Source organism: Phaethon lepturus, unplaced genomic scaffold (genome assembly GCF_000687285.1).
Source record: "Phaethon lepturus isolate BGI_N335 unplaced genomic scaffold, ASM68728v1 scaffold22602, whole genome shotgun sequence".
NCBI classification, from domain to species: Eukaryota; Metazoa; Chordata; class Aves; order Phaethontiformes; family Phaethontidae; genus Phaethon; species Phaethon lepturus.
Window position 1 is genome coordinate 45,761 of NW_010521540.1, and position 16,220 is coordinate 61,980.

A 16,220-nucleotide genomic window follows, 5' to 3' on the forward strand; every position below is an offset into this window, starting at 1 on the left:
AGGGAAAGGTGAATAAGAATCTCACCCTTGCTTATAAATATCAAACTTGCTATGGAGTTCTTGAGATACAAAGAACACTAAATAGAGATAGTCACATCTTTGAATAGAATTGTGCCAAAATTAAACAGTCATTCTAGCAGCAAGGGTTTAATAGTAAATCTTTTTTCTTCTCCATTTTACCTCAAGATGTCTTAATTTTACATACTGGTGCATGTAGTACATATTTTATTTGGCTTTTTCTCATCATACCTTTTTTACAATTTTTTCAAAATATGTTTTCTTGCTAGAGCAGCATGGTGAATACTGCCTGTTTACAGGAAAAATACTTGTAAATACAGGCATGGGGACACATCTGAAGAACTGATCTTGCTAGCTAGTTCACTGCTTTAGACTATAAAAAGTTAAGATGATTTTTCTAGTGCTTTTGAGTGAAAGGAGGTTGTTTCATATGAAACTGTGGTGTTTTGCTAAAGGACGATTCACATGAAAAAGCAGAAGTCCTACAGAAGAAATTATATATGCAGTATAAGCGATCAGCAACAGAAAATGTTCTAATAACACATAACTTGAACACTGGAGAGCATTTAAAGTCCATTGGGAAACCAGCAAATCTTATCATTTTACTATACGAACACCACAGTATAGACCAAAGAATCCTAAATCCAACTGGCAGAGATTATCCAGGTGAGTATCTGTAATCTAGCCTCAGAGGAGCAAAAATAAGTTCTTTTAAAAATGCTAAGCAAGATAATACTAGTTTGTAAATATATTGTCTCTACCTATTTATGTAGATATCCATATGGCAGCTAAGGAGATAGCTGAAATTAACAATTTGGATATGAACAAGATTTGGGATAAACTGCTGGATAAATGGCTGTGTCCAAGTATACTGCCCTCAGAAGTAAGTTCTCACGGGAGATTTGGCTTTGGAGAAAAATGGCCGATTACATAAAATAGGTGTATTTTTATCACTTGTTCAAAAGACTAAGATTATTTTGCACAATTTGCCTTTAGTACTCATGAATCTATTTAAGATGCATCTGAATTCAGACCACCAACAATTTCAATACCTTTCTAATATTGTTCCACACCACTGTCTGTAGTGAGAATGATTTGAAATGCTTTCCCTTCTCTCCGTATAGAGATTAAAATCTTATCTTTGGTGCTACAGTAAGGTTGTGTAGACAGCCTAAAGGACTAAGGAGTTGTAAATATATAAGCTTCATCAAGCACTGATTCTAGAATCAGAAAGAGAATGAATCCTCTCCTGTTGCAACTTCGCTAACAGAGTTAGTCGCTGTCTATGCGGCGTGCAGCTGGGTGAGAAAGGGCAGGGAGCAGGCATTGCCTCTGCTTCAAAATGCCAGTTAGCAGGCTGAGGAACGGTGGTGACTGCCGAGCATACAGTTAAATAAAGAAAGGACTGATAAAACCAGAATTCCTTTCCGTGGCTGCATTAGCAGGGGTGCTCAGCTTTTAAGACAGGGTTTAAGCAAGGATATGACCCGGCTATTTACCCAAACAATGTAGAAAACTCTCACAACTAGATTTTCATGTCTTTTTAAAGAAATCTCAAGAAATCTTTGGAGATGTACAGGAAGATGAGGAACTCCGAAGGTATGTGTGTTGTCTTACATACAATGTGGCAAATTATTGTTAATGTGCAAGTTTCACTATATCTTGCTTTTTCAAGAAACATAACAAGTGTGTGTCATTCAGAATTCACTGTTCTTATTTTTACTTTATGGTGACATCAGTTTTGAATCATCAAATACTTATTTAAGCAATGAAATGCCATTTACAATAACTTGGAGGTGTAAGTGCATGCTTAAGAGTAGTTATTTGGAGGTTTTCTCCTCATTTTCTATATCCTTGGAATCTCTTATCCTTAATATCTTTTTGGCAGAGAAATATATTTACATTTGAATGAATATATTGAACACATTTGAATACATTGTATTTCAGTAGCTATGCTGTAATCTTATTAAAAACAAATGCATTTTTGCAGAGTTATATATCTACTTCAGTCACGCCCAATGGATTACAGTTCAAGAATGCTTTTTGCAATTACAACATCTGCCACATCTGTAAGTTTCTAAATTCTTCCTTTAGCTTGCTACTTATGAAATTTTTACCTCTTATTGAAGTCAAGTGTTGTCTGCTTAACTATGTGGGTTTCAACCTAAGGCTTTTGTATCAGTGTTTTGGATAGTTTATATACCTGTATGAGCTCTATGTTTCTCCCCTCCCCACCTCTGGGGTAAAACTGTGGTGTTCATTGAATTTTGCTATTGACTATTTGAGCAGCTCTTGAACTCTGGGTTTTCTAAATTTATTGTTGATATTATCTGAAAAGAACTTCATTAAATGCTTTCTAGGATGTGCTTTAAGCTGGTGTAGCACAGCTCACTTTGGGTGAAAGAATCTTAACCTTCAGTCTTTCACACTTACTGAATGTATTTGTGATACTATATATCACAAATATTTTTCTTGCCTGCATTAGTAGTCCTCAATCTAGAAAACCACCTGGTTTAGCAGTGTTCTTTGAAGTTGACAAATACTTCAGCTGGTTAGTATAGAAGTTGAATGTGAACCAGTCTGTTACTTAGCATATATTTCCACCAAATTAATAAAAAAAATCTTAGAAAGGATCATACTAGACATATATAACCCTCTTTCTCGTTCAGCCGATTGTTGTGACTTTTCACTGTGTTGTTTCTCTCCCTTCAGCCGATCGGTGTTACTCAACTGACATTTGCTCACAGGAGTAGAGCACTTAAGTGTCTGCTTTACTTGGCAGATACCAACACTGTGGAATCACTCTTCAAGAAACCCATTGAGAAAGTAAAGTAAGATGAATTTTCCTTAAGGTGTTCCTTAATAATGATGTTTTGTTGGTCTTTAGCAGCCATTGGAAAGAAATATATGATATTTGGAGAACTGTTTTTTACTAATCTGTTTTTTGAGCTTTTAAAACCTATTTCTGAAGAACATAATTAGATCTTTTAACTTCACTGTAACGTAGTCCAGTACATCACAGTCCTAATTTGTAAACCTGAAAATAGCATGACATTACGTGGGAAATATGTTGTTCCATTTTGCATAGATTGCAGTTACTTCTCCAGTAACTGAAGCATTTTCTCCTACCCAGATATATATATATAGAGCATTCTGTTCATCAATGTTCAGAACTGGTCATCTTGCAAAGACATAGCCCTCTTCAGAAATAAGGAACCAAAATCCCAGCAGAATAATGCTGTTTCTGTGAAATATCTGCAGAACTAACTTCCTTAGAAAATATCTAGAATAGAATTTCTATGCTGGTAATCTGGAATTAGGGCCTTTTTAAAGGAAAGTGATGTTTTCAGAGTACATCATGCCAAATAGCTACATACGGGTTTCTGTCTCTGTGTGCAGTCTCTGTGAATGTGCAGTCTCTGTGCATGAATGAAATTTTATTTCATTTATTTATTTTTTATTATTATTATTAGTTAGTTAGTTTTAATTTTTATTTATTTCATTTATTTCAGAATATGTAGTCGCTGTGCATGAATGAAATTTTATTTTTACAAGTTACTATAACTGGTTTCTCTTTAGAGATGATCCAAGCTAGCTATCATTCAGGTGAATGAGGTTTCCCTAAGCAATTACCAGAAAGTTTTTTACTTAATCAAGATCTCCTTCTTAAGTACAAATACAGTCTACATTATTTTTATCCTTTTTTTTTTAAAGCAACACAAAAATGTTTTTCCAATATTGTGAGTTATATTATAATAATTATGTGAGTTATAATATAATAATCACTGTAAATACCATTAACTCCTGCTTTTGGGGGGACTTTTTTTACAGGTATTTTCTAAAATGCTGCATTTATCTGTCAGAGTTTGAAATCTTGAATATTCCATATACTTATGAATCCTTTCATAAGAGTCCTAAGGAAGGAATGATTAAGGGGCTATGGAAAAATCACAGCCATGAACCCACGGTATGATTTTTAGATCCTTTGTAATTTTTTGTTTGTTTGTTACACATTGTGTGAAATGTACACTTTCCTACGTAGCACATGCATTTCTAAACGGATGTCGTATTCATACACTTCTCAGTATATGCTACCCATAATTATATTTAAAAATACCAGCAAATATGCAGTTACCCCCAAAGACTCCTCTTTCAGAGGAAAATAAAACCAAAATTAAAAAAAACCAAACTATTGATGAGCTGACTACTGCCCATCACATAATTATTCCCTAGTACTCACCCACCTTTGTTTACCCATATCTTGTCTGTTGTCTGGGAAGCAAGATCTTTTAGCCTTGTTTGGTTTGGTTTGGTTTTTTGGTTTTGTTGTTGGTGGGTTTTTTTAAGTTGCTTCGACTCATACCTTATACTTTAATATGAATTAAATATTAACAGATATACATCTTTTGAATAGCTGTTAGTTACTTATCTAACATGCTAGGGATAGGTTTTAAGTTATCCTCTGCTTAGGAATTTAACTTTAACAATTACTTGTGTTACAAAGTACATTTTGTAAACAGCTAATTTAACACTGAACACAAAGGCAGGTAAAAGAGATTTCCAGGAAGACAGTAGGGTATGACCAAAAAAGTATACTATTCTATTAAGTCTTCAATAGTAATACTTCAGATTTATAGCCATAAAATGGAAGTGATTCGTTCTTTGGTTGAAATATACACATGCTAGACTAAGATTTGAAAATGACAGCTAAAAAAAGCTTTAGCCTTCCTACAGTTAGAAAATGAAGTGACATTGCATATAGGTAGGTTTTTTGGTTTTGTTTTAATTCTCCTCACCTGTGTAAAATAATTTTGAAAGTGGCTTGGTTGTGGCCTTTCAGGAGTTAAAGGTCCCAGTAACGCTGTAAAAATCTAAAATTATGCTGGCAAGCAGTAAAAGTTTGAATCATGAATGTGTATTAAAATACAGCATGTCCTTGCTCTCCTTCAGGCTGTTAGACTGGTGACAGAACTTAGTCTAGAATACAAAGTATACGATTCCCAACTGTGGAACGGCCTGCTACAGAAACTCCTTGGTTTCAATATGGTAAGGAATTTTTAAGCATGAAGTTCTGCAGCAAGGTGAGGAAAAAGGCTTTTTTTAGCCAATGGTTTCTAAAGAATGGGATAGGTACATAAACTTACTGTGGACAATTATTGATAGTTTTCATGGTTACTTTGGGTTCTTAGGTACTGAACTGATGAAGCTTTGAGGAATTTGTGTTTTAGCAGTTCTGCTTGAGAACTTTCATCTTAAGTTGTTCTACTCTTATTTTTTTAAAGGCACAAAGCCTTTCAGATGGCAAGAGTAAACCCTATGATAAATTTAAAAATTTATTCATATTATTATACATACACATATATGCACAAACTGTGCACACATGTTTCTACATCCATGTATACATATACATACACACAAAAATATTCCTCCTAAAATGTATTTATTCTAGTAATCCTGATTTTTGTCAGAGTCTTAATTACCTGTGACTATCAAACTTTATGTAATGTTGATACAGCCTAAGGAGGTAACAGATGTACCTGGTGATGTGGTTGTATCAGGAGCACGTATTCAAGCTAGTTTTAATCTAATGAGATTTTAGGTACTAATAGCAAAGAAAGTGGGATCACAAACTTGTCAGCATCAGTTATACTAAGACATCTGAAAATCTTGGATATTTGCTGAGACAACATATGCTGTTACTGCTTGTGATAATTTAATTTACTAAACTATAAATCATATTTCTATACACATCAGTTATTCCTCCCAAAGGAACAGAGGTACCTTGAGGAACTGTAAGTTTACATCCTGTAGTGTAGTGCAGTTCTGTAGATTATCGACAAATCTTCAAAAACACTGTAGCATTTTATACTGATTTTTTTTTCCAGATACAATATCTAAGAAAAGTTTTGATAGCAATTACTGGGGTTCATTCATTATGGGAGGTAAGCAAATACTCTGAGACTCCTAATCTTTTTCTTCACTTAACAAGAGTTTAGCATCCTATTTGTGTGTGTGAATGGCAGCCATCTATGGCTAACATAACACTAGCAGAAGTGTTATGCATGAAAAGATTCTTTTTGAATGATTATTTTTATGACAATGCAATATGCAGATGACTATTATTCACTGAAATAGCCTATTTTGCACTTGTGGTTCCTTCAGTAAATACTTACTTGCAGGGTTTTGTAAAGTTGGGCAGAATAATTTTACCATCAGTCAAAATACAGCTAAATCTTAGACTATGATATGAGGAAAGCAATGTTAGGAAATAATTCATCCAGGATAAAAAGAAAACAAGATTGACAGGTTTCTTCCACCTACAGTGGGTCAGGATGTCTGTCTGTTTGTGTTTACAAGTAAACTTAGTTAAAACTGTTTGGCTATTACTTTAAAACTTTGTTGTCAACAGATTCCCAACTTCAGTCGAGCTTGGCGAAGTGTAATTCTGTCACCACTTCTCACAGGTAGGGTTGTTACTAGCTATCGTGCTTGTATAGTAATGTGGTTATATATTTACTTTATCATGTTTTTTTTTATTTCTTAGCTTCATGTCCACCGAGTCCTAAACAGTTAGAGGAATGCTGTGAGTGTTTTGTGATTCTGCTCAAGTAAGTAGGTAGTATGTCTCACATGTGTGTATGTTAGAGTGGGAATGCCCCTTTGTATTTTCTCATCCCACAACCTGCCCTGGAACAAGCAAAGGAGCTCTGAAAACTGAGGAACTTGAAGCATGAGGAAGAACTTTTTGCCTCTTGTGGACAAAGAACAGGATCAGGGCATATACCCAAACAGAAATTCTGTGCTTGCCTGGAGACTGTTAATAACGTGCTGTAACTCGGTACCTTGGCTGTTTGAACTGTACTGGGAACTGCTCTCTGAATTGGGACTCTGAATCAGCAGCACAGACTGCTGAAAACCAGTTTACCTTCCCAGTTGCTGCCCCTATGAGGGGTATCTGCTTCTGTCCTGACGTTTGTATAGGACTCATAGTCGACCCTCAAAGTCCAGTTAAAAATAGCCCAAAATATAGCACATTTCCTAAAACATTAACATGGAGTATAAGAGAGAAAGAATTCACTTTCCAACAAACAATAAATCTGGTGTGATAAAAATCTAATAGCTACGCATCTGTAAACAAGATTAACCTATGGTGTTAACGTTCCAAAACATTCTATACATAAACCTGTTTTGCATTGCCTTTACAACATAAAAAAGCACAATAAATCATGATCTTTTTCACCACAATGCTCGGACTTGCTCAACAGAAGAACCAGAGATCAGAGAGCCTGGCTTGAACCAAAAATTGGTTAGGAAATACTGGAAAGGGATCCAGCTGAAGAATCTACCTACACTACTGCGTATATAGATAGGTACCAAAGCATTACTCTGGACAATTGGCCAACACTTTCCCCTCAAAATAGAGCCTTGGGTATTTAGAAAGAGATATTGGAGTTGGGCTGGTTTTTTCAAGCTAGAAAATTGTCATACATTTGTGTTCTGTGAAACTTCAACTCACATAGCTTGGCCGTTTCTGAAAATAAGATGATGTAAAAATGTATTGTTCGATCTGTCTTAAAAATCTCAATGCAGTTTTGTTGGCAGTACTAAGCCATCCAGTTATACATATCATAATTGAGAACTTCACTCCTAATCTTCTTCTGAAGGTGTCCTGTGCTGGCTGACTTGGATGTCATTGGAATAGCTAAACAATATGCACAGTTGGACCTTCCAGCTTTTGCTTTGGGGTGCCTGTTGTTGATTCCTCAGTCTGAGAAGCGAGAGCAGCAAATTCAGGTAAATACCAAGTTTTGTGTTCTATCTGTGCAAGGGAAATGTCTTTAAGCATGTTATGTTCAAGAGAGACTGTGAAAGATGGTAACTTATAATCTCATCTTATTTGTCACTGCTGACAGCTGCTTGGCATTTCCCACCCACAAAGCCTATTGCCCTGAATTTGTCCTTCTGAAAGGGATCATATGAATGCTTTTTTTTTTTTCTTTAAAGTAAAATCAGCTAGCTTCAAGTTGTCCTCAGCAGCTTTGTCATATGACTTTGCCTTTTGAGGATGTTTTATGGCATCCCACCCATAAAAGCCACGAATAAACCCCAACAAACGCCAAGCCATCACCACATACGTGCTCGAGCAGTGTGAAGCTATGATAACATATGTAATTGCCGGGAAGCTACCAGTGGACTAGTTTCACAGCAAATTGTAAAAAAAATTATGAGTTGAAAGCTCCTGCCCTCTTAGAATGGTGCTTGATATACATCACAATTTCTGATATAAACCTTTTGCCTTAAAGCCATGTCCTCATTATTCATGTATCTTGGCGGTTTTCTTTCTCTTCTCATTTGTTTCTATTAATTTATGCTCTGCATTGTTCTCCCAAATGAAGCATTATAGGCTGTCCTGTATTTGTTATGACACTAGTAAAGGCATCTTAAATTCTTAGACTTCCAGTCACTGAAGTTAAGCTCAGAAAGATTTTCCCAAATTACAGCATTAGTACAAGACATTTAGCTTGCTGGCAATTAGTCAAAAAAAAAAAAAAATCTATAACAGCTACAGCAAAATATGTTTTGAGAGTTAAAAGCAATGAGTACTACTCCTTGAGTCAAACTGCACAGATCCCGGTTTGCTAATTTCATATTTGTGCCAGAATTTCAAAATATTTATTGTTCCTAAATAAATCAAATGCTTGCTCTGAAAGCAGGGTTTCTACTTTAATCATTCACAGAATATTAATGTTTTGTAACTTATTTTTTCAAGGGTTTCTTATCTACATGTAACACAGAAACTGTGCTGCAACAAATAGATGAACACATGGACACGGGAGAAGTAGTGGCATTTGCTTCTCAGGTAAATAAATAAAATTTACTTCACTCGCCTTTGACTTAGAGACTTTTTGAATAGGTAAGTGTACACAGAAGCTTTTTTTCCTCTCTCCTGATCTTGCCAAGCATTAGTTGACATAATGCGCACTTTTAAAATATAGCAACACTTGCAGGGATTTTTTCATTTTTATTAATGTTGTGCAACTGAAAAACTTCTTGTATATAAACACAGTGCTGTGTTGCAGGCTGCCCCCATTTGTAGGACAGCATTGTTTGCAGCAGCACTACTTTATTTTTCTGAACAAATGCTTTAAGCTAAAAGGCCAAAGGACTTATGAAACTGCACTTTCTTTTGCCTTGGGCTGCCTTCCTAAGGGCAAGTTTCTTAACTCATTCCTCTATCTGAATCTGAGATTAGTCTTCATAAAATCTGCCATTTTGCAACACTTAAAAAAAAAAAAAAAAAAAAAAAAAAAAACCCCTGCTCTATGGGAGTCCAGTAAGAAAACTCTGAGTTCTTTTCAGTCAACAGTGACATTTCTTATGTTTAAAATAGTAATACTTTTCCATTACTAAAACTTAAATCCACAGATTAGATCTTTGGTTTTGGACAGTATCATAAATGAGAAGCTATATGAAAAATTCTTGAAAACTAAGTATTTTCCACTGTTGAAGCAACAACTGATTAATACTCACCGAATGAAAGAGCTGGTGGATTATTTTGCCAAAAAGAACTGGTAAGTTAATAAAAGGTAAAAAGGGTGATGCATGACTGATAGTAACTACAGAAATTGAATCTTTATTTTATTTTCATCTATTTGAAGTCATGGACATTTTCTAGTACTTCATCTCCAAGAATTTTTGAAGTATTGCTAAGTTAAAAAAAGAAATAAAATAAAAATCTCACCTCACTACTTTGAATACGGATAGAGTTTTACAGTTTAATTCAAGCCAAAGTAACAGCTCATTGAGCCTGGACTGGCAAGCAGACCAAATGCAGTTAAAATAGCAGAAGTAACCTGACTGTAAAAACAAACACTCTTTATACCTTCAGATGAGCTCAGCTTGGTGGCATCATGAAGTCACAGCTTCAGCAAGAAGAACACTCTGAAAAAATAAATGAACTGCCTGTACTCAAGACTTAGGAATTAGCAGCAAAACAACTAAGTTTTTCAAGAGTTAGAAATACCTCTTATGTTCCACTTAAATAAAACAAAGGGTCTTGCCACTGCACCTACTGAAAGGCAGTTCTCAATCAGGAATCTGCCAGTGACTCACAGCACTTGGGCTCGTTGTGCACAGCTGCCAACTTTTATTTCAGACCCCAAATACTTAGTATGGCAAGTCCCTTTGTTACCAGTTATCCTGCAGTCAAAATGGCACAGAAACCAGTAAGTAACCGCTTAAATTCTAGTATATATTGGGTTTATTAACAACCACAGGTTAAATGCTAGACTTGTCAAGGCTTGCTTTCCTCTACTGGGAAACGATGGGACCTATCTGACTTCAAAAATGTGGGGTCATACCTTATTTTTCTACTTCAGTGTATATAATCTAAATTCTTGGCTTTTTAGAGAGCTGAAGTTGACAAAGTTGATTGATAGACTTTTTCCCCCTGCAGCATTGATGATGCAACAGCCCTAATTCAAGAATATCAAGAGAAATGTGGAAATCCTACTCTGGTAGACATACCATCATCTGATCTTCTGAAGGTAAAACAAACCACTTTTGTACCTCATGCAGTATCTTCTCTTTTTTCTAAACTAAGACTTGCACTCAACTTTTAGCAAAAATACTTGTTAGAGGATTTATTTTAGTAAAATATATTGTATATGATAAAATATCCCTCTTAATTCAAATAATTCATTTTACTTAAACCAATCTGTGCCAGGCTAAGCCTTATGCTTTCAAGTACTTTCACAGTTGTTCGATTATATCCCATTTTGCCAAGCCCTGTTGATATTGTTCTCTTACCTTCCAGCTGTATCTGAACGGACCAGAAGAGACCTGTGTACTAGAACTGTCATCAGTAAGGTCTTGATCTAGCCTTTTCTTCTCTCTCTCTCCACTGGGATGATGAGAGCCATGCATCAAGAATGCTCATACTGGTCAAGTGAACATTAAACTAAAACCTCAATGCTCTTTTACCAAAAGCTATGCTGGAGCTTTCCACTTTTTTTTTTTTTTAAACTGTTCTAGGCTGTTTCTTCTCCATACTCTATCCCCCTTGAAACAGGTTAGATTTACAGCAGAGTTTCCTGTTTCTATTCAACAGTAATGTTCATATTCAGCACTTTGATTTTAGGAAGGATTAAAGTTTATTGTTATTTCCTTTACTTCTGTATTTCTCCATGTTCAAGTCTGCTGTCAGGATCGTTCAAAGATTTCATTCACATAAACATAACCTTGCATAACCGTGACAAACTTTTTTTAAAACTAAGTCATGTACTTCATGTAAAATACACATTGTAGACAAATTGTAATTTTAACTACAGTAAGCACAAATTATCAATTTTGGCCTTAACAGTATTCTAGAAACCATTTTTTATTAAGAAGGTGTCACTAAATAGATGTTCCGCTCAGTCACTAACCTTCCTTGAGTATTTGTTAAGGTTTTCCTTTCAGCTTTGTTCTTTCTCTACATCTGCAGCAGGATAAAGCAATAGGTATGTGTTTCACTGCATGAAGTAGCAGTTAGCTAGACATTCCCGAGGTACCAGGCTGAAATGCTTTGCCTTCTTCTAAGGTAAAGCAGGTTTATTGTGAATAGAAGTGAGTTATTTTGTCAGCTTATGACACAAAAGTAAGGGTTCTAGCTGATGGGAAGTCATTAGTTTAACGCTGACAAATAAAGCACAGCTTTCTGCACAGATACTACACTGGAAAAAGCCATGATACAAAAGCCACTATCTGCAAAGGAAACAGGCCACCATTCTAAATGTTCTTCTGTAGAAGACAAAACTATTTTTATTGGAAAGTTAGCAGTCATGAGAAATGTGAGCTGCTAAAATAATACATTCAGTTCCCTGCAGTCATGAGAACAGGACAGCCAGAAGGTCCGGTCATCTTGAACATGGTTTTAGTCTTCAGTGGTAGTACAAGTGCCATGTGGAATTACACTGTTTAAAACCTTTGTACATGGAGCAAAGTGCACATATGTGTAGTGTCAGATAAAAGCCATAAATAAAGAAAAGCCCTCTTCACCGTTTATAGAGTTGAGACCATCACTCATTAAAGCACAGTGGTATCTGAATTTGATTATAAAAAGACTAAAGTTAGAGTGGTAATTTCACTGTAGAAAGTTTAAGTTAGGAATTAATTGTAATATTTTCAGAATCTATCAATCCATTTTATTATTTTACTTTTATTGGGAGTGTTGAATTGAGAAAATCAAATAACTGGATTCTTAAGCAAACATAACACAGCCCCAGAGCTCTCAATTTTTTTGTTCAAGCCCTTTACAAGTATCTTTTAGAAGTCAGTCACCAAACCAGAGCATCAGGTATTTTAGAAGCAACTACAACTGCTGCATTTTTCCAGTAACAGTTCATAAAGCTTAGGGTTTTTTTCTACGAAGTGGAGTTTATTACAACATTAAGGAACAGTATTTAAACGGTTATTTTAATGGAATATTTTACAAATAAACTCATACAGAGAAAAGCAAACACAATGTTGTTTTAAAGTTTTTATCAATGAGCTACATTGTTAATCTGTTAGCGATTAAGTGTAGTACTGTAAACTAGCAATCAAGTATTGTAATAACTTGCAGTTCAGAATGGTATTTTTACTCAGACAAGCAAAGACATTTTTAAGATTTTTTGTACTCAATTCTTTCTACTTTGACATCATCTCCAATTAGTTGATAGACATATGTAACTACTGTAGAAGCCTGGATATCCATCAGCACGAATGAAGGAATGATGTTGCTGGAAAGAGGAAAAAATTTGTATTAATTGTGCATATATAATCACCTTAGCAGTGTTTCACCACTACTTGACAGAAACCACTTTTAAGAAAAAGGGATACGGATTTTCTAAGCACAGTACATCAGATACGAAGCTTTATTTCACTCTCATCTGTTTCAGTCAAGGTGGTTTAGCAAGTACTGTCAACCCTTCCTCTCCAAGACATTTAGAATGTAAACATTAGCCTTCATAATGAGTTTTGCAGTTCAGTTTTGTCATCAAGAAGAAAACCCCCCATGGGTATTTCCCGTATTTCACTTACTTCTCTAAGGCATGATAAGCTCCTGTAGCTGATCCTGGATTGATATAGAACTTGTTCTCATGTTCAAATGCCTCAAATTTGTGTGTATGTCCTGAAATTAGGATGTCCACATCAAATTGCCTCTGTAGCAGTGCCAGGCTGGCCATATCACCCCAAGGAATAACCTGATGGCCATGAATCAGCCCAATTTTGAACTGTCCAACAGTTACAACTTTCTGTTCAGGATAATTCAGGTTCTAAAAATTGAAAAAAAAACCACCACAAAAAACACAGAGAGATTAGATGTACAGATTTGTATTTAAAAACTCTGTGAAACACCAAGAAGGGGCTGGGGGGAAGCTTATGGAAATAGTCAATGTAACTGGCCCTACTGCTACAAAGTAAAAGCTACAAAGCTGCTTTTATGAACTCTGTGGAAAAGCGTGGTAGGATGCAAGGCATTTCAAAGATCTGACAACTGCAGGTCCTGTTTGCTGGAGTCCTACACATAGCCAAGTACACAAATTACTTCTATTCATACTCATGACAGATAAGAACTTACTGTGCAGTTCACATTATTGATTGTAACCCCAACTCTTTTGCCCAATTTGCTTTTCACGTGCTCTTGAGCTCAGTTTGCCCGCTTTTACTTGAATTACAAATAACCCAAATGTTGCCTTTATATAAAAGATGCACAAAAAATGTCATTATCAAGAGAGGATACTACCTCATCAAAGTCCCCTCTGACAACATGAACATCCCCAGCCAGAGTCTTGAGGTAGTCATAAGTGTCCTTGGTGCAGAGGTTTCCTGTGCAGAGGATGTGTTGGATCTTTCCTGGAACCAGCAGTTTTTTGAATTTGGCTGGGAGGCTGTTGCATCGATGTGGAATGTGAAGATCTCCTAATACTAACACCAACTTACCAGGTGTCATGACAGGAAAGAAAGATCATTACAGATACTTATTAAGACGAGAATCGCTGGCAAACAGAAAGCTTTGCAATGTTTTCTTCAGTTTCATAACTTTGCATTTTGATGTAAAATCTACTAAAATAAGAATGACATGGTGATGGAACATTGTTATACTGAGGGAAAACAAGGGCCCCTACAAATGTAGAACGTTATCCAAAGAGGGCCTTACAAACACAATGGTCTACAGATTATTTTTTTTGTTGTTGCTGAAAGCCATTGCAAGGTATAACAAAAGAAATCACAGAATCATAGAATTGTTTAGGTTGGAAAAGACCCTGAAGACCATAGAATCCAACCATAAACCTACTACTTGATTTTTACACATATTTTACACAGCTTAGGGAACTACCATAGACTATCCCAATTTTTTTGTCCTTAGATGTCAAAAGAAAAAAAAAAAGGACATCTCTGGCACATGTTGTCAAGCAGACATGGCTAAACTGTGGCCACTTCCCTTTAAAACTCTTCATCCAAGTTTCTTTCTGGTTTAATTAACTTCTATTTTCTTCCTTGTTAAAAACAAAAAAAAGCAGCAAATTTGCAACACGTGTTAGTAGCTGACCAGAACAGGAAGCTTGCTCACGAGTCCATATTGTAGGAACCACTGAACAACAGAGTAAGACTAACAGTTTTACAAAAAATCAACAAAAAAAAACCAAAACAGGGCACTGCAGAGAAGGTAAGCCAATTACCAGTTCTCTATATTCATAGTTTCAGTACAATAGATGCAAGGAGAATACAAATTTAATGGGGGCTTCAAAATTAAGGATTCAGGTGAAGCAAGACCATAGTTTAAAATCCCAAGCTTTACATCTGCAAATAAAGAAATAATTAATGCAAGCAACTTAGCAATAAATTAATTATGCAAAAAGGGCATGAAAAGCTCTATAAGGCATGAGTTGTTATGCCATTACACTGTAAAAACACAGGATCTAGAGATAGTCATCCCTTGATAAATAGCTCCGTATTAAAAAGAGACAGTTTATTGTCCAACCATAATGCTTTGTTAGTAAGACAGTTCCTAAAATGACAGCCATCAAATGTGTTTGTGAAAGACATAGCCCAGATAAATATATATAAAAGCAGTAGTAAAAGTTATTCCTAAAATTTAGGAGTAACTATGCTAAGAAATTACCTTTTTCAATAGTTGCTTTTTAAATTTTTAGGCCATGCAGCTACCTTCATGCTAACAGTCATCAAAAAAGGCAAAGGGAAGCTGGGTGGGTTTTTTGTTTGGCTTTGGTTCTGTTTTCAGGGTTTTTTTATTAAGAACATCTCAGTGCCATCACAAAAGCCATGCATCTTTGGAGAACAGATGGTTGAAAGTATCGGTAAGGCAATACAAGAGTTTTTTAATCAATAAGCTACCAATTTAAAACTAACCCAGGAGAGGAGGAAAAAAAAAAAAAAAGACAGAGTTTTGATGGTTCCCAGTGAAAAACACCCTTACTAGCATCAGTCTAGAGATGATATACTTAAATACAAGGAAAAAATAGATAACAAGTGATTTTGATTATTGAAGTGGCAACTGATTCTCTTACTGATGCTGATGGGACTTAGATGTGCAATACCAGTTATGTATTTAACATTTAATAAAATTATACTGCCATGTAAAACAGACAACCCCACTGAAGTCAGCAGAGTTTGTGCGTTCAACAAAGACCATTTCCTTTGCTGATGAGCTGGCAGGCCCCACATTTCCACCCAAATCACATCTGAGCTCCCATTAATTAATGAAAAGCTCGTTGAGCTACAAGCAAATGAGAAGCACCGGAGTGTGTTTAATAATCAGTGGTATCTGCAACATAAAATAGCGGCAGAGAATGTGACAACAATCTGGTTTTAACTAGGAATTTAGGTGCAATCTTGAGCATGGTTGGAACAGCAGCCCCTAATTCATACGTACCATCTGACATTCATATCACCTAGTGACATTAACCAGCCCTTACCACCGGTGTTAGCAACAGCCAAGAGGAGTAAACTTACTCTGTGCCCAGCCTTAGCGGAATGAAGAAGTTGATTGCAGACAGGGGGGAATGAAAAACAGGGTGAAACATGATCAATGTTAAACAAAAGAAAGCAACAGAAAAGAAAATATAGCCAAATGAATAGGCAAATAATAATTAATGAATCGTTGATGTTATGAAAGAAGCGTTAAAAAAAAAAAAATTAAAAATCAGGTCCTGGGC

The 16,220-nt window shown here is 35.7% G+C and overlaps 2 protein-coding genes across 2 annotated transcripts in view; one reads left to right on the forward strand and one right to left on the reverse strand.

Annotated features, from left to right (window-relative positions):
- KNTC1 (kinetochore associated 1) overlaps window positions 1-10,894 on the forward strand; it is a 40,376-nt gene extending 29,482 nt beyond the window's left edge. Inside the window, exons 49-63 of the mRNA XM_010281566.1 lie at window positions 474-684; window positions 792-901; window positions 1,568-1,617; window positions 2,009-2,087; window positions 2,731-2,849; window positions 3,850-3,985; window positions 4,969-5,064; window positions 5,904-5,960; window positions 6,428-6,482; window positions 6,563-6,626; window positions 7,683-7,812; window positions 8,789-8,878; window positions 9,445-9,590; window positions 10,475-10,565; window positions 10,835-10,894. Coding sequence (XP_010279868.1) covers window positions 474-684; window positions 792-901; window positions 1,568-1,617; window positions 2,009-2,087; window positions 2,731-2,849; window positions 3,850-3,985; window positions 4,969-5,064; window positions 5,904-5,960; window positions 6,428-6,482; window positions 6,563-6,626; window positions 7,683-7,812; window positions 8,789-8,878; window positions 9,445-9,590; window positions 10,475-10,565; window positions 10,835-10,894 — 1,494 coding nt within the window. The remainder of the gene's footprint in view (window positions 1-473; window positions 685-791; window positions 902-1,567; window positions 1,618-2,008; window positions 2,088-2,730; window positions 2,850-3,849; window positions 3,986-4,968; window positions 5,065-5,903; window positions 5,961-6,427; window positions 6,483-6,562; window positions 6,627-7,682; window positions 7,813-8,788; window positions 8,879-9,444; window positions 9,591-10,474; window positions 10,566-10,834) is intronic.
- Window positions 10,895-12,415: 1,521 nt separating this feature from the next.
- Window positions 12,416-14,252, reverse strand: LOC104616523 (vacuolar protein sorting-associated protein 29). The gene is made up of 3 exons (XM_010281567.1): window positions 13,787-14,252; window positions 13,081-13,316; window positions 12,416-12,779 (listed from the first exon to the last, which is right to left on the reverse strand). The coding sequence occupies exons 1-3, from the start codon at window positions 13,991-13,993 to the stop codon at window positions 12,662-12,664; spliced, it is 561 nt and encodes a 186-aa protein (XP_010279869.1). The 5' UTR covers window positions 13,994-14,252; the 3' UTR covers window positions 12,416-12,661.
- Window positions 14,253-16,220: the final 1,968 nt, after the last annotated feature.

Coding starts and splice junctions, on each gene's coding strand:
- LOC104616523 (XM_010281567.1), bottom strand. CDS start 13,993: ATGACACCTGGTAAGTTGGTGTTAGTATTAGGAGATCTTCACATTCCA. Junction 13,317..13,786: donor TCAGAGGGGACTTTGATGAG/GTAGTATCCTCT, acceptor TTCAATTTTTAG/AACCTGAATTATCCTGAACA. Junction 12,780..13,080: donor GCTTATCATGCCTTAGAGAA/GTAAGTGAAATA, acceptor TCCTCTTTCCAG/CAACATCATTCCTTCATTCG.